The sequence below is a fragment of the Sinocyclocheilus anshuiensis genome, unplaced genomic scaffold, assembly GCF_001515605.1.
Source record: "Sinocyclocheilus anshuiensis isolate Anshui unplaced genomic scaffold, SAMN03320099.WGS_v1.1 scaffold166, whole genome shotgun sequence".
In the NCBI taxonomy this organism is placed as follows: domain Eukaryota; kingdom Metazoa; phylum Chordata; class Actinopteri; order Cypriniformes; family Cyprinidae; genus Sinocyclocheilus; species Sinocyclocheilus anshuiensis.
Genome location: NW_015546050.1, coordinates 428,362 through 439,199, shown reverse-complemented (window position 1 = coordinate 439,199; position 10,838 = coordinate 428,362). Strand labels below are relative to the sequence as shown.

The following is a 10,838-nucleotide window of genomic DNA, read 5'->3' as shown; positions in this document are numbered from 1 at the left end:
GAGGGGCGGGACGATTAGACACGCACTAGAGGCGGTTTAGCCAATCACAAGACACTGGGCTAGCTAACCAATCAGAGCCCATCAACTATTTCTGAGGGCGGGGCTTCATAAAAGCAGGAAATGATCAGTGCGTTTCTCAGAGAAAGGACAGAGCGTCCTTTCTTGAAAAATAATGTCCTTTTCTGAGGGAGGGGCTTCATAAAAGCAGGAAATTGATCAGCGCGTTTCTCAGAGAAGGGACAGAGAGGTGTGGAATAAAGGTAAATTATGTGAAAAATAAGGCGTTTTTTTTTTAAACGAAGCATTAACACATGTTAGACTGCACACCATAAACACAATCAAGCTTAGAAAACAAAAACAGTGAACCACCCCTTTAATTCAAACCCTCAATAACTACTTTTTTTTTTTCTTTGAAGAACAACAGTTCCCACACTCTTGGAAAACCTGGATATATGAGGTAGCCTAATTTCAAACGTGTGTTTTCTAGACCTGGAATTATTAACATTTTTAAACACCAAGGGCATTTTTATAAAGAAGATAGGTTTTAAAATTCATAATCCTTAATATAATGAACAACTGGAAATGTCATGTAAATAAAAAAAGAAAAAAAAAGAAAAACATTAAGCTCTTAAAACCCGAACGCCTTAAATGCAAATATATTCATTTTTATTATAATTATTTTAGTCACTTATTTTAATTTACAGAAACTAGTAGATTGTCCTTGGATTAAAATAAATTCTGAAAACAAAACTTGGGAGTCTTCCAAAATTGTTGTGGAAAACGAAGTCAAAAGTTGAGAACGGCTGCTCTACGAGAATAAAGTATTTTCTGTACATTAGTAGTGCAGCTTTCCTTCTTTCACACACCTAAACTTCATGGTGGAGTCCTTGCTGGAGCGAGCAGAGCAGTGGAACTCCTGAGATCCAGAAGCTTCTAGAATCCTCTGAAGGTTCCTCTCGGTGATTCCACCTCCTGCACAACAGGAACATCATGCAGACCCACCCCTGAACTACGACACGTGTCATTAAAGGCAATGAGGAATCTACATACCTGGCATTATTACGATTCTGTCTTTTGCCTATGGGTGTAAAGAGAGAAAACTTCATTATTGCTTAGCGAATTGGAACATTTGTCATAAAGAATAAATATTTTAACACAAACAAGTCAAAATATCTATTCATAACAACTTATGCTAAACAAAAGAACTTAAGCTAAAATATAGGGTTCATTGTACACATTAGAAATCGATTTTAATTAGGAACAAAGTTAGCAAAAACCAGCTCAAACTTTTTGTTAACCATAAAGTGAGTTATTTAATTACTAATATAAAATGTGTATGGATGTTTGATTCTTCAAGCTTTTGTAAAGTGTTGTGATGAACTGTCAGTGTTGTATAGTTGAGGACTCTGCTATTATGTGAAAATGCTGTCCTAAACAATGTGGGTAACCAAAAAGTCGATAGTTCCCATTAACTTCCATAGTATGTTTTTCATTACTATGGAAGTCGATGGCTACCAGCAACTGTTTGAATACCAACATTCTTTATGACAGAATTTTCCTCTTTGGGTGAACTGTGAAGAAACATAACTGTAACCATAACGTTTTACAAATCATTCTAACACAGAATAGCAGAGTCCTCAACTTTAAAACGCTGACAGCCAATCGAAATCCTTCCTATTTTAAAGCACCATTTTTAACTTCACAGAACATAACTGAAGCCCGCGCTTAGAATAAACAGTCGCATCGACTGTCACGTCATTTGTTACAAAGCATTCTGGGATTGGCTTATCCTTGTAGGAAAGGATGTTTTGAAAGAGCCTTTCTGTCAGGATCTCATGTCTGATGGATAAACACTTTGGTCCATAACCATCCACAGCACATACACTGAAACTGAACAGCTGCATTAAATTCTGCGGTCTCACCTGTTCCACCAGGCGTTTAATTACAGGTAAACCTTCCAGTGCAGAGCTGTCACAGCCACTGGTCAAAATCCTCTCGAAGCCCAGCGAGATCAGAGCTTCTAACGCAACCGCCGGATCGTGGACCATATCAAAGGCTGAAAGGAAACACCGAAAGAGGTGATTTTTGAGAAACAGACACTTTAGGGAATGACCTGTCAGCATATTCAGTGAAATATTCTTTTACCTCTGTGAAATGTAACTGGTAATGGTCGACTAGCCGCTGCAGAGAAAACAGAAATAAAACATCTAGCAGGTGTTAGATAAATATGCACTGCTAAAATCAGATCTGTTCAGATTCCTACAAATTAGATCCAATCCAGTTGAAGTTAATACACAGATGATTCATTCTAGAACAGCTCACGGCCGTTGCACTGTTAAACCACAGCTTCACTGATCTTATTGCTTTTATAAAAACGAGCACACACTTTAAAGCCGTAGTTTCACTTTAGCTCTCTGGTCTGGGAGGCGTGCTGTCCAAATGTTAACTAATCAGACTGCCATAAACAATCAGAAATTTTTTTTTTAAGTCAAGCGACCATCATTTTCATGCAGTCGATCATCGCTATTGCTTTTGAGTACTCTGAAAAGTCACAAACCACAAATAAATGTATCTAATCAATTAATGACACTGGAGGAAGGATTATTATGGATTATGGACTATTTCAGCCGGAATCAACAGTTTGAAGTTAAAAACGTCTTAATGCTGTTTCAGTTTTTGTCTTCTCCAGATGTTAACTAATGGACTGGAGTGCTGTGGATTACTTGTGGATTATTGTGATGTTTTTATCAGCTGTTTGGACTCTCATTCTGACGGCACCCATTCACTGCAGAGCATCCATTGCTGAGCATTTGAAATGAAATGAAATACACTTTATTGTCCCCAAAGGGAAATCTGTTTTGGACTCAAGGTGCATTTACATTGACAAATACATTGGATCATAAATAGCAATAGGAACAGATACAATAAAAACATAATCCCTGACCTTAAAAAAAACTCCTTGTTTAAAGGGGTCATATGATGCGATTTCAATGTTTTCTTTCTCTTTGGAGTGTTACAAGCTCTTGGTGCATAAAGAAGATCTGTAAAGTTGCAAAGACTAAAGTCTCAAATCAAAAGAGATATTCTTTATAAAAGTTAAGAGTCAGCCACGCCTACCTAAAACGGCTCGTTCGAACACGCCCCCACATATCTACCTCACTATGTGGGAAGATTTGCATAACGCCGCCCAAATGTTTCACCGTGGACGAAGCGGAGTCCAGCCCGGGGTCGTCACATGTGGTTGCCGCAAGCCTCCTTCGTCGAATCCGCCGTCCACGCTGTTCTCAAGCCTGCCGCCTCTGCTCACTCTAGCCCTCCCGCTGTTCCTCACGCTAGCCCAATACACAAAATAATGTGCTTTTTAGCAGCATCATATGACCCCTTTAACATATTTAAGGGGTCATGACATGTTTTTTTTTATTTTTATTATTATTATTATTTTATGATGTTCCCTGAGGTGTAATTATAATATAATTACAGTTTCTTGGGACGAAAAACATTCAGAATCGATTACCTTTTTCCACTCTGTTTCTCATCCTCTGCCTGAAACAGTCGGTTTCGGGGTGTTTTCCCTTTAAGAGGTCAGTGTAACTGCCCACTTTTATGATTGGCTAACATCATTCCCCATGCATTACCGCATATGCAGTGGGTCAGCTAAGATTTCATGAGCGTGCCTGAGAACTGACTGTTCATACAGTGACTCAAGAGCCTGATATTCCCCTTTCCATGCAATCTTCACTGCAATTTTAACCAGGCGCCCAAGCTTAGATTGTGCTGTGATGCTATATCTAATTAATCTCTCTACGACGGCCTGATAAAACAAGCACAGAATTCTCTGACCGACTCCATACAGCCCAAGTCTACGCATAAAATACCGTCTCTGCAGCACACCAGATGTCCACATGAATACCCCAGCTGAGTGTATTATTTCTCCGGTGAACTATTCCTCTAACGGCAAGTTAAAATATTATATCTAGACGTATGAGAGAATGCAAGCAGGTTTTACCCAGCAGCTCCATGCAGAGCTCAGTATCTACGCGCCCGTCTTCTGTCAGCGCTCCAAACACCAGCCCGTCTGCTCGGTGAATCTTCATCTGTTCAATGTCCCTCTTCATCACCTCCGCCTCCCAGTCTGAGTACAGGAAGTCCCCAGCGCGGGGCCGGATCATAACATACACCGGGATCCGCACGCTCTCTTTCACCACCTGCAGCAGACCTGAAGACCAGAGACCGAGCAATTCAAACATGCAGAGTACTGATGAAGCAGCTCTTCAGGGAGCTGTGCTTCTAGTCTAGCTATCTAATAAATCTACTATTAAAACTGTTAGCTCTGGGATGAATTGTTGAATTATTGGATGTTGGGATGCAGAAAACCTCCCATTTGTAAAGAATAAGGGACATTTTTACATTTATATTCACATTTTCGCAATCATATTACTTTCAATGTCTTTTTCCTCTACATCCATTGAAACGTTTCCATTTTCTTCATTTCCATTTCTGTCTATAATTGGCATTTTGAATTCAGTTCAAAATCTTGAACTCCTGAATTTCTGTTTTCATAAATGTCCGATATGGTAACAACAAATTATAAACGATGAGCCGTGTGAATGACATATGAAGTCTGTGACACTAATGTTGGTCACTACAGCATAAGGAATCCTCTAGTTTGGCATCAGTGTGAATGGCTAAATAACTTTCATAAATTCATTAATAAACATTCATATTTACAATATCTACTTATGGTATTTTACTGAGTTTAATATAAGCAGTTTGCAAAGAAATCTGTGATCTCCAACATACTTACAGATCATTAAAGGAACACTCCACTATTTTTGAAAATAGGCTCATTTTCCAACTCCCCTAGCATTAAACAGTTGAGTTTTACCGTTTTCGAATCCATTCAGTCGATCTCCGGGTCTGGCGGTAGCACTTTTAGCTTAGCTTAGCATAGATCATTGAATCTGATTAGACCGTTAGCATCTCGCTCAAAAATGACCAAAGAGTTTCGATATTTTTCCTATTTTCCTTCTGTAGTTACATCGTGTACTAAGACCGACGGAAAATGAAAAGTTGTGATTTTCTAGGCTGATATGGCTAGGAACTATACTCTCATTAACGGAAAATGAAAAGTTGCGATTTTCTAGGCCGATATGGCTAGGAACTATACTCTCATTCAGGCGTAATAATCAAGGAACTTTGCTGCCGTACCATGGGTGCAGCAGGCGCAATGATATTACGCAGTGAGGAATGAGAGTATAGCTCCTAGCCATATCGGCCTAGAAAATTGCAACTTTTCATTTTCCGTCAGTCTTAGCAGTGCTGGGGAAAGTTACTTTTAAAAGTTCATTTCAAGTTCAAGTTCATTTTATTTGTAGAGCACACATACAACAGCCACCAGGCTGACCAAAGTGCTTTCCAGAAGAGTAACAATTTTACCATATACACAGAGAACAAACCGGACAAAACTTTAAAACCGCACGTTTAAAAATTACCATATCACAGTAGTCAATACACTAAGGAAAACAAATAAGTTTTTAGCAAGGACTTAAAAACAGACAAAGAAGGGGCCATTCTAATCTCTAAAGGAAGGGTATTCCAGAGTCGTGGCCCTGCCACCGCAAATGCACGCTCCCCTCTACGCTTGAAAAAAGTAATCTGATTATGTAACTCGCGTTACTTGTAATGAGTTACCCCCAACACTGGGTCTTAGTACACGATGTAACTACAGAGTCAAGTTTTAAATAGGAAAAATATCGAAACTCTTTGGTCATTTTTGAGCGAGATGCTAACGGTCTAATCAGATTCAATGATCTATGCTAAGCTAAGCTAAAAGTGCTACCGCCAGACCCGGAGATCGGCTGAATGGATTCGAAAACGGTAAAACTCAACTGTTTAACTCTAGGGGAGTCGGAAAATGAGCCTATTTTCAAAAATAGTGGAGTGTTCCTTTAAATGCTACTTAAAAGTTTATGCATGTTAATGAAATCGAAAACACATTTTTCAAACTGCCAGACATGATATTAAATCTTCTTGTCCAGTTAAAATGAAGAGATACTATTATTTGTCTATTTTAATATGTGGAAATAATAGTTCTATAAAGACACTTAAAAACCTTGTTTCATTTATAGTCTCTTTTGAGGGGTGTTTGTATTCTGACAAGTACTCAAGGTATGGTGGGTTTTTTTTTTTACCCCAAATGAATTATTTGCATCAGTTGGACTGAATTCAATCTGAACAGTGAATGCGTGTCAGAGTGTTGCAATAGCAGGACATGTGTGTAGTGACCTGTGCTGGGCGTCAGTCCTCCCTCCAGCAGGTTACAGCACAGCTCAATACGACCCGCACCTGAACATCAACACCACAACACACGACCTCTGAACCAAGACATTCACCACAGCTGCACAGTTCATCATATATTACTGTTTGCATTTTCACTTTACTATATAGGTGTGTGAAACCGTACCTCCCCTTTCTGCGTTTATGGCTGACTCGACGGAGTCCACACACACCTCCATCAGGAAACCGTCTGACATCTGAAAGAACAATCTAATTGTTTATTATTGGAAATTATTAATGGAAATTAAACTATTATAATAAAAAACACGACAACATAACTGTTTGATCTGTCATGACAAAAAGTGTAAGCCTGTTCTACACAGGTGTCAGATAAGGGACACTTCCCAAATGTTTTAGTGCTATTAAACTGATGCATTGCAGTGTAATGAGCGGAAATTGATCGTCTGCCGAAAACTGATTGCCGTCCGTTTTACATTCGCCAAAAAGTAGGGATGGGCGTATCGATCCGAAGTATCGATATATCGATACTGACGCGAGTATCGAAAGTATCAATACTCAAACAAAAAATATCGATACTAAGGTGCGTTTTATTTACCAGTGGTTTTGTTTAATTAACAAAAATAATAATAATCATAATAATAATGCGTACAATATGCATTGAATTGGACGAATAACCTTTGTTAGCGAGTAATTGTGTAGGATATAACTATTTTCCTGCTCATCTAAACACGCAAATGTTGCAAGACAGAACCAATCCATCACAGAGAGCGTTAAAAAAAAGTATCATAAGAAAGCATTAAAGCTTTTGGGAACGGCTCATTACCCATTTTACTCTTAGTAATTTAATAATTTAATACATTTCATAATTTAAAAGTTTAGTTCAGAAGTATCGAATCGATATCGACGATACTGCCTTGAAAAATATCGGTATCGTATCGAAAACAAAATAAGTGGTATCGCCCATCCCTACCAAAAAGTGATTAGACTCTACTCAAGCGGCGTCCCAGATGACACACTATACTCTCATACACTATGTACTTATGCACTATGTACTCAACCATGTATGAATTATATAAGGTTATTCTGTCATTCATAATCGGAGTCTCATAGCTCCTCCCCCTTCGGTGCGTCATTAAAGCTGCGACAGTTGAGTGCATGAAGAGTCCAACATCCCACACTTCCATTTTTCGGCTATTTAAGTGCATCATCCGGGTATTTTAAGTGCACTTTTTCTTTTTGTAATTTTCAGTGTGAACGCACTACTCACACTATGTATACTACTAAAGATTTAGTGTAGAATAGTGCATTAGTACGCGATTTGGGACGCACCTTTAGTGAGTGAACCGTTCTTTCTGCCTCAAAATGACTTGATTTCATTCATGGTTGTTGTCAAAAAGTATTTCAACAGGCAAAATTGACTGAATGAGCTATAATCTGTCAAATATAACCATGAATGAAATCAAGTCATTCTGAGGCAGAAATAACAATAAGTAGAGTCTGTAATCGCTTTTAGGCAAGTGTAAGGCGGACGGCAGTCGGGTTTCGGCACACTGGAGTTTTGGGCTTTGGTCTGAACACAGAGTCACTCCGAGCAGAAGAGTCAGACTGAACCGTGTTAGTTAGTACAGGGCCCGACCGTGACAGATACCAGTGTCTCCTAAAATCTGATATCATTAAACACGCTCGTGTGTGTTTGTTTCGTCTGTAATGAGCGATTATGCTCTGTTTTCGGATAAGTTTCGTTACCTCGTGACCGTCCATCTTTGTCAGAATACCGGAAGTGTTTCCGACTCAGGGTTGCCAGGTCTGCGAAACAAAACCAGCACAAATATGCTAATCAAAACTAGCCTAATGCCGTTTTTCTCTCAGTTTTCACCTCCTTCGAAATCGAGGGAAGTGCAGGGGGAGATCGCTTTAACCCGCGGACTGAAAAAACGACCCGCGGCTACAGTATGAAAGGCGCCAGGCTTCGCGGGGCAACAGAGGGCTTGGCAACCCTGCACCGGACATGTCTACAAACAGCGTTCTCGGTTCAGAGATCCGCTAGAACCGATTCAGTCGAGTCTTCAACGAATCATGCGGAGGTTTTGTGAATCGTTTTAACCGATTGATGGATAAGAGCGTATGACACACATACCAAAACAAGGATAACATACTGTACAGCAGTCACTCCATCACATGAGCCGTGGTAAAAGACATCTCTGATAAAAGCCTGTACAGAAGCGAGAGACCTGAAGTACAAAGCTGAAGAGATGCTGGTATCATTTAGTTGCTTTATTACAAATTCTGAACTTCTAATTGGAGCTTTAACCTCTTAAGACCCGGCAAAACATTTTAGGAAAAAAATAGTATTTTTTCATGTCATTACATTGTTTAGAGCATTATAAAAAAAGTAAAACAATAAATAAAATAATAATAATAAAATATATTTCATTCATAAGTTCTTACCCATTTTACTCTTAGTAATTTAATAATTTAATACATTTCATAATTTAAAAGTTTAGTTCAGAAGTATCGAATCGATATCGACGATACTGCCTTGAAAAATATCGGTATCGTATCGAAAACAAAATAAGTGGTATCGCCCATCCCTACCAAAAAGTGATTAGACTCTACTTAAGCGGCGTCCCAGATGACACACTATACTCTCATACACTATGTACTCAACCATGTATGAATTATATAAGGTTATTCTGTCATTCATAATCGGAGTCTCATAGCTCCTCCCCCTTCGGTGCGTCATTAAAGCTGCGACAGTTGAGTGCATGAAGAGTCCAACATCCCACACTTCCATTTTTCGGCTATTTAAGTGCATCATCCGGGTATTTTAAGTGCACTTTTTCTTTTTGTAATTTTCAGTGTGAACGCACTACTCACACTATGTATACTACTAAAGATTTAGTGTAGAATAGTGCATTAGTACGCGATTTGGGACGCACCTTTAGTGAGTGAACCGTTCTTTCTGCCTCAAAATGACTTGATTTCATTCATGGTTGTTGTCAAAAAGTATTTCAACAGGCAAAATTGACTGAATGAGCTATAATCTGTCAAATATAACCATGAATGAAATCAAGTCATTCTGAGGCAGAAATAACAATAAGTAGAGTCTGTAATCGCTTTTAGGCAAGTGTAAGGCGGACGGCAGTCGGGTTTCGGCACACTGGAGTTTTGGGCTTTGGTCTGAACACAGAGTCACTCCGAGCAGAAGAGTCAGACTGAACCGTGTTAGTTAGTACAGGGCCCGACCGTGACAGATACCAGTGTCTCCTAAAATCTGATATCATTAAACACGCTCGTGTGTGTTTGTTTCGTCTGTAATGAGCGATTATGCTCTGTTTTCGGATAAGTTTCGTTACCTCGTGACCGTCCATCTTTGTCAGAATACCGGAAGTGTTTCCGACTCAGGGTTGCCAGGTCTGCGAAACAAAACCAGCACAAATATGCTAATCAAAACTAGCCTAATGCCGTTTTTCTCTCAGTTTTCACCTCCTTCGAAATCGAGGGAAGTGCAGGGGGAGATCGCTTTAACCCGCGGACTGAAAAAACGACCCGCGGCTACAGTATGAAAGGCGCCAGGCTTCGCGGGGCAACAGAGGGCTTGGCAACCCTGCACCGGACATGTCTACAAACAGCGTTCTCGGTTCAGAGATCCGCTAGAACCGATTCAGTCGAGTCTTCAACGAATCATGCGGAGGTTTTGTGAATCGTTTTAACCGATTGATGGATAAGAGCGTATGACACACATACCAAAACAAGGATAACATACTGTACAGCAGTCACTCCATCACATGAGCCGTGGTAAAAGACATCTCTGATAAAAGCCTGTACAGAAGCGAGAGACCTGAAGTACAAAGCTGAAGAGATGCTGGTATCATTTAGTTGCTTTATTACAAATTCTGAACTTCTAATTGGAGCTTTAACCTCTTAAGACCCGGCAAAACATTTTAGGAAAAAAATAGTATTTTTTCATGTCATTACATTGTTTAGAGCATTATAAAAAAAGTAAAACAATAAATAAAATAATAATAATAAAATATATTTCATTCATAAGTTCTGCTACGTCCTCGGTAGAGGACATCAGGACTCAATTTAAAAAATAAAAAGACATGAATTAACATGCATAGGCAAAAACAATCGATTTTTTTTTTAAATCACCAATACATTTTTAGTTTTCAGGATTTTTTTTTTTACCAAACATTGTATAAAGATAATTCTCAACTATGTTACAACAGAGTGATTGATATACCATTTTTCTTTATGCAAAATGTGTGTAAAATTCATGTATGAAATCAACGTCCTGTTTCATAACAGAAAGTCATATTTTGATTTGAAACCCCATAACATTTTCCTGAGATGATGATTTATGACACACATTTTAAAAATTAGTCAGATTTAAACGATAAATACAAAATATTATCATATTTCCATAAGAGTGTCACTAAATTAATATCAGACATGTTTGAAGACCAAGGAGAGGGGGTGGTGATGGTGAAACATCCAATCATTTAGCATCTCTGAAAAGCCCTGAATGTGCTCAGTAC

The 10,838-nt window shown here is 38.9% G+C and overlaps 1 protein-coding gene across 2 annotated transcripts in view; it reads right to left on the bottom strand.

Moving 5' to 3' along the window:
- cutc (cutC copper transporter homolog (E. coli)) overlaps window positions 1-9,712 on the bottom strand; it is a 13,490-nt gene extending 3,778 nt beyond the window's left edge. Inside the window, exons 1-8 of one of the 2 annotated variants that reach the window (XM_016500301.1) lie at window positions 9,654-9,712; window positions 6,464-6,533; window positions 6,286-6,345; window positions 4,007-4,216; window positions 2,146-2,181; window positions 1,923-2,056; window positions 1,051-1,078; window positions 867-972 (exon numbers count right to left, since the gene is read on the bottom strand). In XM_016500301.1, the coding sequence (XP_016355787.1) occupies window positions 867-972; window positions 1,051-1,078; window positions 1,923-2,056; window positions 2,146-2,181; window positions 4,007-4,216; window positions 6,286-6,345; window positions 6,464-6,533; window positions 9,654-9,668 (659 nt within the window). In that variant the 5' untranslated portion in view covers window positions 9,669-9,712. Of the gene's footprint in view, window positions 1-866; window positions 973-1,050; window positions 1,079-1,922; window positions 2,057-2,145; window positions 2,182-4,006; window positions 4,217-6,285; window positions 6,346-6,463; window positions 6,534-8,043; window positions 8,122-9,653 lie in introns of those variants that run through there. The other variant, XM_016500302.1, reaches the window with a different exon arrangement.
- Between the last annotated feature and the right edge of the window lie 1,126 nt (window positions 9,713-10,838).